A 22063-nucleotide genomic window follows, 5' to 3' on the forward strand; every position below is an offset into this window, starting at 1 on the left:
TAGCTCTCAAGACATTTTCAGTATCTATATAGACAGTATTGTAGCCGTAGGGATGATGGGTGACAATTTTTATAGATATATTAATTCCCCAAATGAGACAGCACCAGAGACCCTTTTGGAATGCAGGAGGAACTGCCACCTGCGTTACCTCTGAAGCTCAAATTTAAATTCCGCAGCTTCCATCAAGTTGCATTTCTTCTCACCTGGCAGGGAATATGCCTTTCATGCCCATCGGGCCTGTCCTTCCAAGTCACAAACAGGTCCAGCATTAAGTCTGAGCCTCATCCATAGGCATGCATCTCCCACCTTGTGCCCTGCTCTCACCGAAGCAGGCGGGGAAAGGAATACAGTACCGTTGAGATGGAAAAAGAACCTATTTCTGGAACCATCGTCCCTGTCTGCAGTCAAGTCTGCGTGCGCCCGCACGTGGCATCCATGTACCTGTTCCCCCGGACCGTGCTGGCTTGAGGTTTTGAAGAGCTCTGTCAACAATGCTTGCACTGCTCCTGCCTTTAGTTAAAAATGGCTTTCATAGCCATTAATAAGCGGGAGATAGAAGCTGCAAGTTCCTTAATAAAGTTTATTTAATCATAACTATGCTTAGGAAAATACACTTGTAAGGGTTAATATAATGCAATTTAGTTTAACTTTATACTACATTTTGGACCAAAGACTTCTTATACATGTTTTAGGTAAAAACAGGATGTATGATCTGGTTTGTTTTACATCTATTACAAACGTAGAAAAGACTGTCATGCACTACAGTAGAGAGAGCATGAAAAAAATTACCTTTGGTTTAATTCAGAGAATACAAGTATTGCACTGTAAAAGCATCAAACATGGTGCAACTAAACATCATAAACATGTTTCCATGCCAGCTTACAAAAGTTTGTTAGCTAGTGTAATTTTAGAGGGGGGAAAATATATATACACATGAAACAATTCCATTAGCTATTTGGATTCTGTTAATATTGTATGCACGCCACATCTACACAACTGACATTCAAGAAAACTCTTGAATTTGATTTAATACCTTTCAGCTACATTAAATCTGTTGAAATCAATTAAATTTGTTGAAATCAATGATGTTACCATATCTTAACTGGACTGTCAGTTGCTAAACATTCTTCTTTAAACAACTAAAGTTCCAGCCTAGACCATCAAAATCCAGAAATAGCAATTACAATAGCATGCATTATTAATGCCTAGCTACCCACTTTTAGACCATGTCTCAGGGCAGTTACTCTGAGTGTATAGATTCATACAGCAAAAGCCCAAAACACCACGTTGCTCAACCAAGGGCTGGCAGTGTAGGGGTAGCGGTGTGCTAATCCTTCCAACCACATATTGGAGGTTGAACATTCGTACAAGTATTATTGCCAAGAAACTACAAAAATGCTATCATTGGCAAAACCAACACAAAATAATTTAAGAATATTGAAAAAGAAAAAAAAAAAAGGCATTGTTTAAAGGGAGATACAGCAATGTAAGACCACTGTATATGGTGGGCTACCTGACCTGCACCCCAGCTCAAATACTCAGTATTAGCAATGTCTAACATTTCAGGTACACATAATGCATTACATCCTTGCTGCTTTACCATAACATACTCCCAAACCTTGGTCTTAACCAAGCAGAGAATTCCAACACAGTTCTCCGCCAACATTAGGTATTTCAGGACATTGTTGATGGGTCTCAGATAGAAAGAATCAACTTTTCTTCTTCTTAATATGTTAATAATTTATTTTCAGTTTCTAATCTTGTGGTAAGAAACACCGCCGAACAGGAGCCGACTGTCGTCTTCAAAGAGTTCTTGTCAGATCAAGCATTGAAACCTTGGCCACTTCACAGAAATGTGCAGCAGAATATCCCAGAGAACCACATCTTTGTTTTTAATCTCATAGAGAGACATTTAAAGTCAGTCAACACCATTATTTTCATTTAAAAACAACGAGGAAAAAATTATCAGGCCAGTCCACAAGTTTATTTGAACATAGCTAAAGTCCTTGAAGTCTCTCACAAGATGGCAAAGGCTCTTCGCAAGGATATGAAGAGAGCTATAAAACCTCTACACAGTACTGGAATTCCCAGCTTACATCGCTCACAAATGGTGGCAACATTTATATAAAGGAAATACTATTATGAAGAAAAAAAATACATCTAAGACTATTACAACTGGTTGTTTAGGAAAACAATTCAACTAGGTTTATTTTCTTAACGTTTAACATAAATATAGTTGCAACTTGATCTTCAGTTGACAATGATTGTCGCAGCCAAGGTAAGGATTGAACACTATCTAAGCAAACAAAAACTCACTATACATTATACAATTTATTTCTGCCACGAGGGATGCCTTCCCTCTCAAATCTTTGGCCTCCTATTACCAATCTCTCCCAAAAGCAGAAGCAATGTAGCATTGTTGCTCTCTATTCATTCAAGGCAGTGGGTTTGTTTGGAGGGGAAGATGCTCTGGGGACATGCAGAGAAGAATAGGGTTTATTCCAGAGCTTACAGTGAGAGTATTTGCCATCAAGTATTCTGACAAATACCATCTGAGCTCCTCAACTCCACTCTCGAAATAACACCTGCCTCCAAATTTGCTTCTTTGGAGTTGACAACCAGAGAAGCTAAGCTGCCTGCAACTGCTCCCACGGGAAAGGTGGCTAATGACAGTCGGAAGAGTGCACAGAAGGGACTGGAGGGTTTTGCTTTTTCCCTGCTGGTTTGGAGGTTGTTTACATTTTGCCACTGGTTGGCTACAAGCAGTAAGTATCTCTCCTGTGTTTGTGTGTGCCAGAAATTTATTCTGTTTAGCATTAAAAACTCCTGGTATGACATGTAGACCCAAGATGACAATCTGATCACTTACGAGTTTCTCTCTGCATGGAAGCAGGATGATTTTATTAAATGCAGCTTGAATGAATAAGGAGCAGGAATTCCTACAGTTTTTAATGCCAGGTTTGTTGCTTACCAGTTGATTTACCTTTATTTGTTTTCTTGGTGTGCGAGATGTTGAACCATACTTATATCACTGCTACTATTTTATTTTTTTTAAGCTTGTGAAGTTTGACTGCTGTCCACCACACAAATGAAGAGGGAGGAAAAAAAAAATCATCATCACAGCTGGACTTGCAGAATCTGCAGACCATTTCCACTGAGAGTGAGCATTTTCCTGTCTGGTGATCCCAAATTATAAATTAGTATTTATTACTATTCAAAATATCAGAAGTGGCATTTCCATGATAAAACAAATCCTATAAAATAGTGTTTTGAAATTGCATTGGTATCCTTTTGCTCAAGAACTATACAATTTTAAAGCAGTCAAAAATATATAGCCAAGCAGTTCATAATTTCAGCTTCATGCACAACTAATAATATCCCAGGAAAACAAGAAAAATCTGCAGTAAAAAGCATCAGAGAAAACTGTCCCATGGTAAGCAACGAATCTGAACCTTTCCAAATAAAAAAAATCTTACACAAACAAAACCAAACATGCATATATAAAGTGTACATGTACTGCACAAGCGCTATTCCTAAAGGATTAAACTGCATAGGTAAAAATCAAAAACAATGTGCAATATTTTAAGCCCTTAAAGCACAATCGAAAAAAAAAAAAAAAGGCAGAAATTAAAAGTAACAGACTTGCTCCCCCTCAACAAAACCAATTATATATCATAGTCATTAAGATATTAACCAAGACAGAGGTTCTCCAATCAAAAGTTGGAAGGACTACTCCCAAATTTTGGCTCACCATTCACACTTAGGGGATCTGAAATGTACGTTCACAATTATAATTATCTTAAACAGTTATGTTCATCACTAGCCAACTTTGATTTCTTTTACAAAGTGCTCTTTATGTAATAGAAGCTATCTTCCTGGTAGAAAAACCATCAAGTAGTTTAACACTTGGAACATCAAGACACATCAAGAAGAACCAAAAAAGAAAGGGGGAAGGGAAGAGGGGAGGGAGAGAAGGAGTTGGCTGCTAGAACAAAAAGCAACTAATGCCAATGGCTCTATAAACATCCAACTTGCATATTGTTAACTACAGTCTTCTTCCTAAAACTCAATTTATAAAGGAATCGCATAAGCTAACAGACTAGAAGCTTACACTGACTTTACAGCCTCATACACCCTACCTGCCTTCTCTAATGAAGAGATCCAATAGCTAATGAGTTCACCATTACACAAAAAGTTGTCAAAAATATTTTCAACTTAAAAAAAAAAACTAAACCAAAAAACAAACCAATGCAGACACTAAAGCAAACCGTGCTTAAAAAAAAATAAATCTACAATATCTGTACATAAGCTGTATAAGATCTTACAAAAGATGATTCCCCCAAACCACAGCTATTTCTACTCCTGCCCTTTTGTTGCCTTCTCAAGATAATACACATTGACTAAGTGGCGATTGAGGTGCTTGCTATATTCACCTTCCTTTTTAAATGAGCGGTCACAAAAAATGCACACATAGTTCTCCCTGGCCACTGTGGTGTCTGCAGCTCCTTGTGATGCCTTTGGACTTGCTTCCTCTTGTACGGAGCGAGCGCCATTTAACCCCGAGTCATCACTTCCTTCCGATATGTTGTCACTTATGTCACTGCCTTCGTGGCTGTGGATGCCCTCATCCTCATCCATTTCCTGAGATTCATTCACTGCTGTATTATCCGGAGATGATAAGGCCAGAGCTACTTTAGGGCTCTGCGTACACCCTTCTGGGGGCGCAGGTGCCAGCACGGCATCTTCTGTTGGCTCTGGTGCTGGCAGGCATGTCTTGGTCAGGTCCATCAGGTCTGAGTTACTCACAGTTTCTGCCGCAAAAGTTTCCTCTGGCTCCTTCTCAGGCACCAGATCTGGTACCGCATCCATGGGCACATCCAAGCTTTTTTCAGAAGACGCTGCCTGGGAAGATTCCTCAGAACAAGCGTCTTCCCCTCTGTCTGCCTTTCTCTCCTCCTCTTTTTCACCAACAGTGTCTTCGCTCTCTCCTGCTGCAGCAAGCATTTCTTGGTCCTCTACCTCAGCTTCTGTGTTTGCATCCTGAGCTGGCAGACAAAGCTGCCCTGGGTCTTGCATGCAGCTTCCTTTGGGATCAGTGCTCTCCCCCTTCAGAGTATGACCAATATCATTGTTTAATGCCGCTGTGTCAGTGGGATCTTGCTCCTTCTGGTCGCTGCCCTCAGTGTCAGGCTTCATGCGTCCATCTTCTTCCATGACATGACACTCATCTGGCATCTCCTCTTCCTCGATCTTCTCCTGATCGAGTTTACCGCTTTTCTTACCGTGCTTATTTTTCAGAGCTTTCTTTTTTCTGTTTTTCTTGAGGCAAGAATTTTGCTTTTTAGGGTCCTCCTCTGGTACAACATCACTTTTCTGAGCTTCCTGGCAGTCTCTGGGTTTAGCTTCCACTTTCTTTTTCTTTTTTATTACTGCTGAGGTATCATTTACAGGCTCTTGCTTTGAGGAAGTTACTTCAGCCTCTGCCTTTCTTTTGATCTTCTTTGTTTTACATGTTTTCTCAGTATTTTTCTCAGTTTTAATATCCACCTCCTTGTTTTCTGAAGCCGATTTCCGACTTCTGGTTGTCACCTGGCCTGCAGAAACATTGCTCGTCGGTTTCTTTTCCTTTGCCAAATTATCTTTTTTCTCCACTTTCACAATTTTCTCAGTTTTCTTTGCAGCTGAATCCCCTTTCATTTGTTCCTTCTCTGCTTTGTCATTAATGCTCTCAGAAAAGTCAGCTTCGCTCTTTTTAGTCCGTAGCTTCACCTTTGAAACATCCATGGTGATGTCAGAACAATCGGGATGCCTGGATTTGATGTGATACTGCAGGTTACATTTTTTAGATGCTGCATAATCACAAACAGGACAGAGAAACTGGCGCGGATTGACGTGGAGCTCAACGTGCTTTTTGAAATTGCTGCGGTCAGCTGTTTTGTAGTCACAGTGTGGGCAAGTCAGAGGCTTCGGCCCATTGTGAACCTGCCTTGCGTGACGAGTTACTTCATGCTGGTTTGAGGCCACATAGCTGCACTGATCACATTTGAATGGCTTCTCACCTAAGGAAGGAAGGGTGGAAGGGAATGATGGTGATTATTAAGCATGGGGGTGGAGGGGCAATCAGTTCCCGCTAATATAGATACAGAAATATGAAACTCAAAAAGGGAAAAAAAAATTATCCATGCGCCTTTAAAATTAAGTGAAGTCAACATAAGAAAACCACAAGTCACAAACACATTCACAAGACACCAAGAACAAAATACAAAAAAGAGAGAAGGGATGAGGGTTGGGAGGAAGGGGATCCAAAACCAAACAAGCAGTAACGTCACAGGTTCTGGCTATGCATACATACCGGCAGAGATCTCTCTACAGTAATATTAGCAAATGGAATCCATACCCAACTGGTCCATTGAATGCATTGTAGAAAAATGGAAATGTAACATTTGATGAATAGCAGTTTCACACAAACGTTTCAAAAAAGTCCAACTTTACACAGATTTAGCATACTTCGTGTTTGCATTGAAAAAGAAACGAGGGAAAAGAAGCTAGCAAAAAACAAAGCACGTGAAAGGGGCACACTGCTCAGATGATCTTTACCTCTGATAATTCAGTTCGCTGTTATGGTGTCTCAAACACGTGACGTACTGGCTACAGGCTACTCTTGGCAAGCCAACCAGATGCAGTCCAAAGCCATCATGTTACTACTGAAATCTGCATTTACAGTTGTGCAAGGACTCTTGCAGAAATGTTCCTGAAATGTTCTGCTTAGTGCGTGCCCCTGCAGCAGAAGTGGCTTTCCATTTACACATCAAAGCAAATAGGAAAAACACTTCTAGTGCAACAACTCAAGTTCAGAAATACATTGAGAACATCTGTGCATGTGCATTCAGCTGAGGAATTTGGGATGCTCTTGAGCTCTGAACCGGCATCTCAAAACTGACCTGCAGAACTAATGTGTGCCACTTCTCAAGTATGCTGAAAATCCACTCCAGCCCCTCCTGCTCATGGTACAACAGTACTTCTCCCACCCCTGCAACCCGCTGCCCCAACACTGCCCATACTCATGCTGCTCCTCTGCAGCATGACTCAGGAAACCTGCAGCCTGCAGCAAAGATGAAGCCACTGTGACTATGGTGTCTGTGTGTTAGCCACATGGCTGATCTGCAATGCCCTCATAAACTCTGTAAGACTGTGCTGCCTCCCTGGCAGGAAGGATGGGGACACTTGTTTAAGAGTCTAGATCATTTCACGTCTGCCTGCAGCATCTCTTCATTATTTAAAGAAGGGTTACTTTGATTCCCTATCATCTTCAGCCTATCTTCCTTCCTTCCTTTTTCCCCCCACTTCCTGGTGACATTTTCCACAAGTTTAAGCTTGATGTGCTTCACTGCTCATCCTTGTCACAAGTATGGACATTTATCGCCTACACTTCAAGGAACAGTTCCATGTTACACTGAGTGAGGACAAGAACAGCCTCTCTCTTACATGCACATGAACGAGCTGTTCTAACTGCACAGAGGGCTCAGAGGTAGCTGCAACAGGATAACTCAAAGGTTGTATGTGAAGAGTTTGTGTCCATCACCTCTACTAAATCCAGGGGTTTTGTTGCACAAGTGGAAAGGATGTGTACCAAGATGGCTAAGAATACAGCTGTGAAGCAGGCTCTAAACCACTGTGGTTCACTGTCTGACATTTGAAGAAAGCTCCAGCACCCATTTGCTTTAAAAGGCCAGCCTGTGAACTGCAGGAGTCCAGAAATTACCACAGAAAAGGTTCAGCTGCCTGGGCAATGTGGCACAGCATGCAATACAAGTTATGAGAGCTATTAATAAAACACCCCTGACAGCAAGAGTCTCATGTGCCCTCCCACTTCTGTCAGCACAGCTCACACCCTCCCTCCCAGACCTTTGAGTCAAGGGCCAAGGGCAGATCCCACTCCTCATCTCCTTTGGATTTGAGACTTCCTTGTACAGACAAGGGGAGAATAAAATGTTCATGAAATGGTTTCCAGGCTCAGTATTGACTAAATCATTTGCAAATTTGCATTTAGACCAGGGGTTCAGCCAAAAATGCTTTTTGTTTCTGGAAGCAGAATACTTCATTCACAAAATTCTCAGACCAAAATACTGGCATGTCATTTTAAACCTGGCTATTTTTAATGGGTCCAACCCCCTGCCCTCCACTACAGTTAAAATTGCCTGCCTTCTGGTTTCAATTAAAAGCCTTATCTATTGAAATTGAAACAAGTACTGTTCAAGAGACTTTCAGTATTGTTTGCTAGGATTAGGAATTCACCTAGGTCTGGTCAATTGAGATATCAGCAAACCAAAAGCACAGGCTGAGATGTACCTGAACTACCCTACGAGGGTCACAAAGGACAACTGGTGCTTGTGTCTAGTGTGCCTATGCTGTTATAACTCACAAAAATGCTATTAATTCATTCAAAAAAAGAGATTTGCAAGACAGCGAGAGCCAATGTTTGTAACACCACAGCTTATGACCAGTAATGGGAAATAAAGGCTAGTGAAAATTGCTAGTTTAGCTTTTAGTGCCACAAGACCGAGTCACTTGTAACCACCCTCTGAGTTTGCTTTTTTCTCCTCTGTGTCTCCTTGCCATAAGCAGACACTATTTTACACCTTTCTGTAATACTAAGCAAAAGCCAAAGGTTCCCTCAGAACCCCTGGATGAGATGAAATCGCAGACACCACAGAGGAGACTCTCAGCTGCTCAAAATTTTCCCAGCTTCATTGATTTGAACTGAGTTATGGCAGCAGACGGAAGACAAGAATCTCTTCCTGTATCATCACAATGTTGTATTTGCTACTAGATTACTAGGACTACTAGACCAGCCCCATGAACCTCAGAATATACCTTGGAAAGTAAAAGGGAAAGAAAAGATATATTCCCGTTATCACTTTTTGATAATGACACTCAGCATTTCCTTAGCAGGTAAAGACAACCTTCCCTGTTAAAATAGGAGCTAAAGCTCAGGCAGTACTGGATGAGATGACATCTCACACAGAAGTGGGCAGCCTGCTCTAGGTGGCCCTGCTTGAGCAGGGGGGCTGAACCACATGACCTTCAGAGGTCCCTTCCGACTTCAACCGTGCTGTGAAACCCCCTCTTCCTGAGTCATGCTGCTGCCGCCCCTTACCAACCTGAGTGGGTGCGCATGTGCCTGGTTAAATGGGTCTTCTGAGAGCTGGAATAAGGACACATCGCACATTGATAGGGTCGCTCTCCTGCAAAAACAAACAACAAATTAGTTACTGAAACACAGCTGATTCCCAAACTTGGTGATCGAGCCATACACATGAGGCTGTCACAGATCCCCAAGTTGTATCTGACGGCACATCACCTCTCAGCAAAGGGACACAGTGGGAAGCATATGCTAGACCAGTGCAACGTGTCATGCCTTATGAAGGAGGGTAGTGAAGGGGCGGAATGTGAGAGAGGCACATCCTCTTGTCCATCTGGGGTCAGACGGTAACCTCAGGCAAAAGGTGGTGAGGACAGCCACCTTTAGGAAGCCCTAAGCCACCAGAGCTGACTTCCCTACAGTATTTTCTCCCAGCACTCAGAAGATGCACAAAAGATACAGACCCTGTAAGAAACCAGGTATGTTCTTGCTTCACGTAACACCTTACCTGAAACCTCCGTATTTAATTTGGATTAAGATGGGGAGCAACCATCCATTCAGCGTGGATTTGCCAGAACACAAACACAGGTAGAGATTGGGTCTCTACTTCCGAAGTTTTATTGGCAGAGTGAAATTAGCTTGGAGCATGGAAAAGCATGATGCCCTGCTCAGTGAAACTACGCTGCTAGCAAAAGCTCAAGTGTAGCAGCAACATTTATTTTGAAGACTCAAATCCCACTGCCTGCAGAGTCATTGTTTCTGGAGAAATAATGGAAACTAACCCGTCATAAATTAGGTCTCCACAAGGGACAGCTAGCTTGTGTAACCATCAATACAAAGACACCTGAAAATCCTTTTCAAGTGAAGGCAAGCCCCAAATAAAGACAGACAGTTTTAGAATTAACATCTGTTAGGCATGTCCAGATAAGCACCTGGGGTGTTTGCCCCAAACTGCTAGCACAGCCGAGTGATCTAGGTGGCCTTGTCTCCACTACAAGTTGTAACACTTTTTAGTCTCAGGTGGATACCCCCAACAGAAGAAGGGAGTGAAGTTGCGAAGAGAAAAGTAAGTTACTTGACTGTAATATTTATTCAAGTCATAGCTGGAATTACACTACAGCATTTCGCTACATCAGTCGAAGCACACAACCAACGTGCTCTCCAAATCACTGAGACCTGGATGTCAGCAAAAGCCCTGCATACAGGCTATCTGTTCACTTTCAGAGGCATAGCTCTATCTGCAACAGCAAGGCTCCACTGCTGGCCTTTGCCAAAACAGCAGTAGAAGCAGTCTTTGTAATGCAGACTAATCCCACATTTCTTCCTCCCATCAAACATTTAGACTATCGTTCTCGATTAGATCAGCAGTTTAAAGGTAAATTCACCCTAACAACCATCACCCCCCTCCCTTTCCAGTTAAAACAAGGTAGGAGATTGGTGCAATACACACAGTAAGATTAAGTCATGTACAAGGGAGGGTAGTCCTTTTGTTATAAAGAAATGGTTTTGTTTTTAAATGACTCCTTACAATCTGAAAATATGTGGCCAAAGGTCCTGGAATATTCAGTCATGTCTTCTTCCCATTACCTGAAATTCCATATATTTAAAGTTACCTACAGTGTCAAGAATATGGAAAAGGATTTCTTTCAGGTATTTTATATAGGGCACAGCAACAAAATGTACTAGGTTTAAAGTACGATGAACGCAACTAATTTAAAATGGGTTATTGCCACTTGAGAACTAAATGCATGACTACATTGTAAGGGCTGTTTTATAAAATGCTATTCCGCAAAGGATTTTTATTGTAGTTTTACAAGCTCATTATATGCAAACAAGCCACCAAAAAAACATCTCCACAAGACACTTAAAGAATAAGCCCCAACGTAGCAAAAGCTTAAGCAGGCACTTAACTCTATGCAAATGAACAGGCAGACTGACATCAGTGAACAAGTTTAAGGTCATCTCTCTATAAAGCTTTTCTTGTAATGCCATTAAAAGTTCTGTCTGCTTGTAACGGAACTGCTTCCATCAAACTTCCAACACAGTGGCCAGCAAGAAAGATCCCCTATGATAACCAAAATAAAAAAAAAAAATGACAGCCCAAAGCTAGGCACTGAACACTGCGACTGCCTGAAATAGGTATCTTATTTATATAGCCCTGCAGATGATTTTCAATTAAGTTTTCTAGAAACTGCTTCTAACAAGTAAAATGGAAAAAATTGAGAACAATGCTGCACTGTCTCGCACATATTACAGTTCCAGGATCAGCAGTGTGGATAGTTGATGGGGTAAATCAAGTAAAAACTTGGTCTAACAGGTCTAATGAGCACAAACGAGCCCAGGTAGATCTGTCCCTGACACAAAGGGTCCTTTCTGCCCCATCAGCAGAGGAAAGGACGGCCCTGAACATCTCCAGCCACCCCGTCCTGAGCAGCAGACAGGCTCTTCCACATGTAGCTTTCCCAGCTGACAAGCTTATGACCCTCTGCAGGGTTCTTAAAACACCCCTCTGCCCAAGGTCCCCCATATTTGTCAGCAGCCTGCCACACAAGCACTGTCACAAGCTGCAAAGTATCTTCCAGTACAGGGCAGGTTCATGGACACCTGCTTTCCAACACGGATGCAAGCAACAGGCAAGCAGATAACCTCTGCCTGCCTCCCCGTGGTCCCCAAACATGCAGAGGATAGGTGTTTCTCCCACCATGCAAGGTACCAGTATGCAGCCTCCTTCCCTGCTCCTGGCCATGTGCTTTGGCATTTGTGTGTGTCCTTAGTAAGTCGATTCAGTTCACTAACCAGCAGAAAACCAACCTGGGAAAGAGGAAAGGAATATTTTACTGCCATTTTAGTGAGCTGAATCAACCAGTCCCAGGATACGGGCAGAAAACGGAGACTGCCTTTCTCCAGCAACAGCAGCAGAGCATTTGCTCCTGTGAAACTACACTCTGTACAACAGAGTCAGTGTTTCAGAAGACGGCATGGCTCAAACACAGCAGAATCCAGTTATCTGCAAGGAGGCATCTTCCCACACGGAAAAAGTCAGGTGAAGTACAAAAAATAGGAGAGAAAGAAAAGTGTCTGTCCAAAATTATTTAACCTATTAGCCATCAGGAAACCAAAGAAACAAACAATTCCAACTTTCTTCCAACATTCTGAACCCATAAAATAGGAAGAACATGAAGCATGTATGTATCTCACCTTTTTTCCAACAAATATTTAAGTTTTAAATGAAAACTATAATCCAAAAATATTTTAGTCTCCTTCAGACAGTTTTTATTAAATTCAATTCTGTTATGTTAACAGTCTGCAAATACTTTTGACTATAAAACATCTGTGGGTGGTTTTTTCTGTTTTTTGGGGGGGTTTGTTTGTTTGGGGTTTTTTTTGTGCTTTGTGTTTTTGTTTCTGTTTTTTTAAGGCAATCGATTACACATTAATACCAGCAGAAAGTTTTAGCCTGGTGTATAAATGTAGCTGCTGGTAGCTTATTCATTCTTCTAATACTCTTCCTTTAGCTTCAACACTCTCCCCCACAAAATCAATGTTACTGGAAATGAGGCACATTCCTAAATCATGTCTACTAACACATTTGAAAGATTCTTATCAAGTGAGAACTGGCTGAAAGATCTTAACTTTTTAGTTAAGAGCTAGCAAAGAAACAACTACCAGGGTGGACTAAAAAATGCTGAAATCATAACCACTCATTTCACCTTAATTAAAATAATGAAAAGACATGGCAAACCAAAGAACCAGAAACCTTGACTGCACCACTATTTTTAAAGCAGAAAAGAGGAACTGGACAATATCCTACATAGTTTAACATGCTTGATTTTTTTTTTTTTTTTTTTTGTTTTAGTTTTAGTACAGTTCACTGGTAAATTGGTCAAATGCAGTGATAACAGAGCGCTTCCTCAGCAAACATGCTTTCATGGTTAGTTCCTGTAAATTCAACAAGAGCTTTCAGAGATCAGAGGGGGGACCTAATGTCATGTACAAACACAAGCAAGGATGAATTTAAAGTTGAGACAAATGTAAAACAGACAGGCACCACAGCATAGGCTCACATTTGGCCATGAGTTCCCCGGATGTTTTATTTAGTTTTTTCTCCTATTATTTTGACATTTTTTACCTGGCCTACTTCCTGTTATCTCACACAATACACACAAAGAAAACAAACTGGAGGATAAACGACACCATTTTCCTAACATCGCTCACGATAATCTTTGTTTACTTGTTTAGGAAAACAATATTTAGACAAGACTGATTTTTTAAACTGATGGTATCCTCTAAACAACAACACGTGGCTATTGTTAAAAGGAGAATATGTCTTAACGTACTAAAAATCCCAGCAGACCCTCCCAACCCCGTCAAAGCAGATACTAAAGCATGCTGACGAACACAAACTTCTGCACACTTGAGCTCAAGCCCAGCCCTGAGGCCGCCTGAGCCCAGCCCTCCCCTTCCAGACAGCTGCAGACAACTGAACTGAAGCCTCCAAACCATTCATGTCACTGCTGTGACAAAACATGACTTCAAAGGAGAAATTCCCCAGTGTTTTGCTCAGCCAGCACAGCCTACAATAAAGGGGAACCGAGTCAGGTCAGCACACTAGAGGATGGTTAGCAAGTCTGCCCTCTCCTCAGAAAGCCTTGACAAGGTGGAAATAAAAGCTTCTGAGAAGCTGCAAGAAAAGTCTGAACTGCCCTCCTGCTTTCACAAAAGGGATCAGGAGGCTAAGCAACTCTCCCTCACTGCCCAAAGAGGTGAGGTGTCTACGCCATCCCCTCCTAGGAAGGAGTCTTAAGTTTGGGTACGCTTCAGGACTCCCCATGTGAGAGGCTGGCAAGGCTCTGTGATACAAAGCAAGGTATTTCCTAAATCACCTGTGGCCCCAGCTCACAGGATGGCAGCAACATTGAAGGTCCTCTGATTTCACTTGGTATAAACCAGAGTAGAAAGGGGCCTCATGCTTTTCCTTGAGACGATTACAAACCGAGGTTAGGAGAAGACAGGAAATCAGGCCAAAGACTCCCTCGAGGGCTTCCTATAGGCCGACAGAAGTATGTGTCTACTTCTGGCTACTGCAAGGATGCAGACCTTAGGAAAAACGAGGCCCCTGTACATTAACAGGAATGCATTCACTGGGAACACTACTCAACTCTTATGCTGACTTTGTAGATGCTGGAGGGCTCCTTTGCATGCGTGTATCAGCTCTTTCTTCTCTGTAATTACAGTTTAGTCAAGTTTCAGCTCAGTCTGAAGGTACCATTTTCAAAACTACCTATGTGACTTCGGCACCTTTTGTCAACCTGCCTGTTTTGTTTTTACAGTACATCAGGCGTTCCTTTTGTAGACCCTGACAATCATCACAGGCACACTTTGTCATGCCCTCTTCAAAAAACTGGCTGAAAATTACTGAACGGGAAGCTCTTCATCTCCTCTTGGGCCCTCGACATTGAAAGGTTTTCTCAGTCCTCTAGGACTGCAGGCTGGAGCTCAAACCAAATCCACGCTTCCATGAAGCTATAACCTGGTAGCACCAAGAGGAGAGAGCACAGAGCTTTACTGGGGTGGAACGAACTTTGCAAAGAGAAGACTCTCGGCTTGCTTCATTCATCACAGTTTCTCAGTACTTTTATCATGCTGAAATCAAAAAAGACGAAGGACTTACCTGTGTGAGTTCGAATATGTTGAATATAATTGTTCTTCCTGTCTGAAAAATAGGAGCATTGTGAGCAGGTATACACTTTCCTGGGAAAATGATTTCTTAGGTGTTTCTTCCAGTGATATTCACTGACAGTAGTATAAGTGCATATGGTACACTTGTAGACTCTCTCATTTTCCCCTGCTTTGTTGTGGTGCTTCAAGTGAGCCAGATAGTGATCATATCTGTTAGTGTTATAGCCACAACGATCACAACGGATTGGGCCCTTAGAGAAATCCACCTCTTCTGCAGTGCAAGAATCAGACTCCTTCACCTGGGCTTGCTTTTCTGCATTTTCTTCCACAAAGAATTTCTTAGCACTGTGAACCCTGATATGATGCACAAACTCCTCTTCAGACTCTGCCTCATACTGGCAAGGCTTACAACGAAACGGCTTGCTCTTCAAGTTCTTACACTTGTCCTCTGTGCTTTCTGGAGTACCCGGTGCTTCCAATGAGACATCTTTGTCCACACTGGGAGTCTTAGGAGGGGGGCAAGAAGCTGCACCTTGGGTTTCCACACTAGGAACTTCAAGAGAGCTTAATTCCACATTTTCAGGTGCCTCGCGGTCGCTCTCCGCAGCCTGGGTATCTTCCATGCCCTCTCCATCGCTGTCTGAGAAGTTGCTGTCCCCCACTGTTGTCAGTTCCGCCATTTGCCTCTCTTCTCCAACCAGGTAGTCACAGCAGTTGCCATTGACTTCTCCTGTCAAGGCCACATTTGCCAACATAATAAGCTGAGGAGCTGCCAGCTCAGCTTTAGAAAGGTCGTGTAAGTCATACATGTCATTGGACAATGCCATACCAATATTAGCACCGCCAGGAAAGAGGCTGTTGCCACCAGACTGTCCCAGAACTTGAGTTGCCATGGCAGTGATTCTGTTGGAAGAGACAAGGAACACCTGTAAGAACCCGAATCGTGGAGAAGCCTCCTCTGCTTCGTGCTGTCCAAGCAGCCCTCCGGCGAACGCCAGAAAATTAAACCCCTTCGCCGAGGCACTGGGGCAGCGGGAGGCAGAGCCCGGGGCGAGGGCTTCCCCCCTACCACAGACTGCGCTCGGCCTCGGTGGGCGGGCGGCGGTCCCGTTCCTCTCCCGACAGGGCTGCTCGGTTCTGCCCTACGTGCGGCGCAGGATCCCGCCATGCGGGGGCCGGGCCCGGGGCCACTGACAGCGGGGTTCCACGTCCCTGGTCCCGCAGGGCCCGGGCCGGGCTCCGGGCCGGGTAGGAGCGCTGCCCGCTCCCACGGGGGCCGCCGGGCCCCAGCAGCTCCCGCGAGGCCGCCATGTCAGGTACCGGGGGCGGCGCAGGCGCCCGCGGGTGGGTGCTGAGGCCGCCGGGCCCCGCCAAAGGCCCCCGCCCGGCTGCCGGCTGCCCGAGGGACCCCGCCGGGCCCAAGGCCGTCAACAAAAGGGGGCGGCCCGGCCCGGCCGCCGCCCCACCGCGGCCCGGCGCACATCCGCCGGGGGAGGCGGGGGAGGCGGCCGGGGGAGCCGGGCCGGGCCGTGCCCCCGCCGCCGCCGCCGCCCTCCCTCCCTGCCAGGCATGCGGCCATTTTCTGCCTGCCCACACAAAGCGGCCCTCCCCAGGCCGCCCGCCGCCGCCCCCGGCCCGCCCGCCGCCGCCGCCGCCGCCGGGGGGCCTGGCCGGGCACGGCCGCCCCGCCGCTCCCCCTGCCGCCGGCCCGCGGGGACGGGAGGCGAGGCAAGCGCTCAGCTTCCTCCTCCCCCCCCCCCCCCCGGCGGCGGGCAGGGCAGGGCAGGGCAGCGGCCCCGGTGCGGGGGCGCGGGGTGGGGGAAGCGGCTCCGTACCGGCAAGGTCACGGCCGCCGCGCCCACCCGGTGCCCGGCGGCGGGAGGGCGAGCGACGCCCCGGGCCTCCTCCCGGGCCCGCGGCCTGGGGCTGCGCCCGCCCCGGCCCGCCCGGCGGCGGCGGCATCGGCATCGCCTTCCGGCGGCGGCGAGGCCCGGCGAGCGCCCCCGCGGCCGGCGCGGCTTAGGCGGCGGCGGCTCCTTAGCCGTGGTGCTGATCCCCCCGCGGCCCGGCCCGCCCCGCCGGGCCCGGCCGCCCCCGCCCGCCCGCCGGCCGCAGATCAGCCCTGGACAGCGCCTCTCGCCCGGCCCGGCCCGGCCCGGCCCGGCGCGGCCCGACTCCCCCCCCCTTCCCCGGCCTTCCCCCCCGCCACGCCCGGGCCCGGGTCCCGCCGGGCCCCGCCGCACTCACCGGCGGCGCGGGGCCGCCCGGCCGCGCGGCTGCTGCGGGGCGCGGGGCGGTGCGCGCGGGGCCGGGCGCGCGCGAGGCGGGGAGGCGCTGCTGGCGGCGGCGGCGCGGCGGGAGGCGCCGCGCATTCCAGCACACAGCGCGCAGCGGCGGCGCCGCCCCGCCCCGCCCGCCCCCACCGGCGCCGCGCGCCCCGCCCCCGGCCCCGCCCCCGGGCCCGGCCGCGGCCTTGGGCGGGGGGAGCGGGGGGGGCGGCGCGGGGCCGCGGGAGGGGCCGGGGCCGACGGGGTGACCCGAGAGCGGGGGGGGGGGCGCCGAGGGGTCCCACGGGGGAACGCCCCGGCGGTGGCGTTCGTGGCCTCCACCCGAGGAGAAGGTTCGTCCTCAGGGGCAGAACCGGCAGCCCGGTGGGGGGGGGGGGGGGGGTGTCGGTGCCCGGCTGCGCTGCCGCCGTGCTCTCCTTTGTCCCGTTCGGGGACGAGAAGGCTGAACCCTATGGCGCCGCGGTGTTGCCCGTGGCACCACCGCCACCGTGCCCCGCCGTGGCAGGGGCCGGGCGACTGAGCGTTGCCCGAACTGCCCGTGAAATGTAACGCGCCTCAAGCAGCCGTAGGAGCCCGGGCCTCCGCGGAGGTTCCTCTTCGTCCCAAATCCAGGAGAAAACCCCGGGCGGTCGCTGTCGCAGAGCTCGCCTCGCGGCAGCGGGTCCCTACGACCACCGGGAGCGCAAGGACAGCGGCCGGGCCGAGGTTGGGTCGACGACAAACACCAATCCCCAGTGAGGAACCCAGACTTCCCAGTGGTTCTTTCTTCTCCCGCGGCTCCTCGACGTGAATGTCTGAAAAGTCACCTTGGGCCTGAAATTCCTCGGGTTGAGCCGATTTTTCAGCAGGAGCCGAGTGCTTAATGAGCTGACCTCGCCAGGAGGCTGCAGAAAACCCTCTCCTTGTCTGCTCTGGCCAACTTCAAAGCGAGATTTGCTGCCCTGCCGGGCAGCGGGCGCAGAGACAGGGGCAGCCTCCCTGGCTGGCAAAGCGGAAACTTCTCCGGAACCGGGGAAAGCAAACAGGGTTTTTCCCAGGTACAAAAATAACTGGAGAATTCAAACTACGTCAGGAACTGGTGAAGGAGCGTAAAGGCGCTCTGTCGGATATGTTGTCGTGTATTTAAATGGGGTATCTAAGGAGCATCCCTGATCCATCCCTGTTTAGTCTGTATCCCAACAGGAATTTCAGCGCAGCTGAGTCCAGTTGGTGCCGATACTCCTGGGCCGCGTTTCAAGTTGCAAAACGTTTTGAAGCTTCTCCCCCAGGTGAATCCTGAGGGATTTCACGTGCCATTTTCTTCCCGGGGTTTTGAGAGTTGGGGTTTTTTTCCCAACCATCGTTGGTAGAGGCTCTGATGGAACCAATCCCCCGTAAGGCAGGGCAGAGGAGTTTGGCTTCAAAGCAACTGTACGGTATTTCATTTAATCGAGCAGTACAGGTGTGGGGGTCAGGCTGTGCGTACCAGACCGCAGGATGCAGACTGCAGCCCGGTAACTCCTCCAGAGGCGCTTGTATCTGTGTTTGACAGAATCCAAGCCTGCGTAAATACTTAAATCAATACTTAGACAAACACCGAGATTTTTAGGACTCGCCCCAAAGTGTGATGGATACACTTGCAGATGGTGAGTAAGAGCCTTCCCGGCCCGCACAGCAGTGGTTTTGGGGTGTGCACCAGAGGTGCCTTGCCACCCTCCTTGCCAATGCGCCTGCGACAGGCACACGCAGTTACCCTTGGGTTTAAAACACCACCACGGTTCGGTCACGAGTCGGCTCTTCGCATCTTTTTTTCAGTGTCTGATGAAGACCTGTGGTGATTTGGGTTTTATGCTGGAGGGTTTATTCTCAGGAAAGTATAAAAGTGGATTCTCGCACCACTTCAGTGCTTTTTTAACTGTAACGTGGCACTTCCAGCTTTCAGAAAGCTTCTGAATAAAACTTGGCGAAGCATATAAATAACCTAAGAACCTTTCTTTCAAAAAGGCTTCATTTTCTGAGTCGTTTTAAAGGAGTTTTGATGTTTCCCACCTCTTTTGAAAAAATTTTAAACGCCTTTTACAATTTACATTTCTAGAAGAGTTTCTTCATCGTATAATTTTCTTTTTTTTTCCCTAAAGACTCGTTCATTAGCAGTTACAGAAATGCCAACCACACTTGCAAATCTTCCCAGCTGGTCCTACTTCTGCTTATGTATCCCTGGTTCCCAAGGGCAAGCTCCTTTCTCCATCCCCCATATATGCCCGCCTGTCATTTTCTTCATCCAGAAGAGGAACTCTTTAATACAGGTGTGTTATGTTATGGATTTATATATATTTATATATATTATGTTATGTATTTATTTGAAAGAGGTTGCCCTAAAATCTTAACCTGAGCTCCCTTGCCAAAGCATCAGGCTCTTTGCAACCTCCCTGTGTCTTTCCTCCTGCTTCGCTGCTCTCGGGATAACTTCCCCCAGTTTGGAGTGGGGTGCTTGGACCACAGCCGTGCTCTGGTGTTAACCCAGGCCACAGCGCTGAGCTGCTCTTCAGGCAGAGAAACTTGGGCGCACGGGAGGACAGACTCGCATCAAAGCTTTGCCTTTCCAAAATAATATGGATGCGACTGGCTCAGACTCCTTGGCTCCGAAAAAATCTAACCCAACTTTTAGTCCAGCTTCCATAAGTAGTTTCAACATCGCCGTTGCCTACTCCTCTTCCTGAAGAACTTGCCTTATTTGCAGGCAGCTCTTTGCTCAATGCTCTCCTTATCCCAGCCCAACACAAAGGATGCATCCCCGGTGAAAAGCTCCTTTGAGCTCAAAGCTGAACATTGCCCCTAAGTCAAGTCTGAGCCATTCACAAACCCCCTTAACTGTAGTGGCTGCCCCATCAGATTTATAGGTTAAAACTCAAGTTACACCACTCCTTAGCAGCGCCAGCAGTCAAGTGCTGTTAGTTCTCCAGTGCTTTCCAAAAAATCCCACATGTGCACCCCAAGAAATCTTAGCGGAACACGGAAGTGGCTACAGCAATTATTTTGTGGTCAGGATGCTTTCGAGCAGCTTGAATGTAGATAATTCTGCAGTGAATATGTATCCTGAAAGAAATGATCCACATCAAAGCCTGTAATGGCTGCAAAAAAATGCAATAGTAAATAAAAACTTCTGCCAAAACAAGAAACTTGACGTTAACACTAAGATGTATTGTTTCCATTCTGCATCAGCTGGGGAGCAGGGAGCTCAAACTGAGTTTGTAATAGAAAGCATACTTCAATATTAACATCCATCTGTTATAAAAATAAAGGCGCTGCATTTAGGAACTGTTAAAGCATTTTAGATGACTCGAGGTTCCCGAGGGAACTTAGGTTCTTTCCTTCGTGTATAATTTCACAATTGGATTTGACATAAGTGCCCTTTTAGGTTCATTCCCTGGAAGCTTTTTTTTGTTTTTTCCCCCACCGTCTGGTTTTCCTCATCTGTTTTTTTTTTTTTTTGAGTCACCAGATTGCTTAGGCTTCTCTGAAAGCACCCCTATTAATGTTATCTTAATAGTGTTTTAATGTTTATCACTTCAACAGAGATCTCTTTCGCCTTTCAGAAACCAGTCTGACCAGATTTCTCAACTTTTGTACTCTGCAAGTATGCCAATTTGCTGTAACTGTCTATGTTAATGTTATAAAACTGTGTTTATGGCTCCAGTGTTCTAAAAAAACTTAAATATTAATCGCTTCACTGCCAGGAAAATAGACCCTCTAAGCACTTGCTTTAAAAATACAATGTTGGCTTTACTGAATTTCTAAAAAGCTATTCAGAGTGTCAAACGATGTATATACACTTTGCAGTATTGTGCTCTGAAAGGACTCTCTTTCAGTGCTAGTGGAGAAAAAGCATTGCTGCCTGGTTTAAAAAAGGTCTCCATTTGTTTTGGTTTGTGTGTCATTTGCTACTTATAACACATCTCGTGTTTGAAGATCAGAATGGGACAAAATTTCACACCCTGTGCAGCATCACTTGCATTTCAGAAATTCTGGCTTTAAAGAAAAAGCTCGTTCTACAGCTTTCAGAATATGCAGGTCTCATGATGACAGGAATCTAATAAATAATTTTTTTCAAATAGTCAGTGACATTCTCCGACTCGTAGCCATTCCACCGTGGCATCTCCTCCCTCCTTCCAACATGAAGGTTTCTGTATCTGTGTGGTGAACAGGATCAGTAAAAAACCACCTATTAAAATGACCTCTCCAAAAAGCTCCTCTTTGGTCAGCAGTGCCGGCTTATCCCACCTTGCAGGGTCACTGGAAATGCCACGTTATCGCTTCTGCCTAAAAATGAATGTAATGCAGGGTCAGTTTTTGAGAATACCAGTTTACAGGTGATTATCCGGAGTTAGCTACTCATTCTTAGCTCTTGCAGAAAAGCACAGAGAATAGATTGGATTTGTTACATTTTTGCTACCTGCTTGGATAGGAGTGGGTACTGTGAAGGGGCAAACTTCAGCAAAGCCATAATTTCATACAGTACAAAATATCATGCTCAAATAAGGCAAAGACTCTTCAGGTAAGTACTTACTGAAAGTAATTTTTCTACTCACAGGGCATTTCTCTACAAGCAATCAGGCTTAAGACTTCTACCTATTTTTACATAGCTTTTTCAAAACCTCTTTTGGCTCCTTACGTACGCCTGTTACCAGTAAATCTTTTTCAAAACCTCTTTTGGCTCCTTACGTACGCCTGTTACCAGTAAATCCAGCATTCAGGCTGCCACTGCTGGACCTAGCCCACCAAAACCATCTGACTCAAAGCACGAACCTGGCACAAACATCATGTCAAGAGTCCTACTCATTTCAAGATGCTCTAACGGTTAATTTTGTGCCATCAGACTTTATGCAGCTCCCATTTATGTGGTTGTGTTTCCAAATGATTTCAGGCCACGGAAAGGAGAGCTGTTAGGTATCGAGTGCTGTGGGAAACCTGCTCT

At 46.3% G+C, this 22063-nt stretch overlaps 1 protein-coding gene across 1 annotated transcript; it reads right to left on the reverse strand.

Annotated features, from left to right (window-relative positions):
• Positions 1-566: 566 nt before the first annotated feature.
• REST (RE1 silencing transcription factor) lies at positions 567-17193 on the reverse strand. Its single transcript, XM_052776643.1, has 4 exons — positions 17069-17193; positions 14814-15724; positions 9162-9245; positions 567-6059 (listed from the first exon to the last, which is right to left on the reverse strand). The coding sequence occupies exons 1-4, from the start codon at positions 17191-17193 to the stop codon at positions 4357-4359; spliced, it is 2823 nt and encodes a 940-aa protein (XP_052632603.1). The 3' UTR covers positions 567-4356.
• Positions 17194-22063: the final 4870 nt, after the last annotated feature.

This window comes from Harpia harpyja, chromosome 2 (assembly GCF_026419915.1).
Source record: "Harpia harpyja isolate bHarHar1 chromosome 2, bHarHar1 primary haplotype, whole genome shotgun sequence".
Taxonomy (NCBI): Eukaryota; Metazoa; Chordata; class Aves; order Accipitriformes; family Accipitridae; genus Harpia; species Harpia harpyja.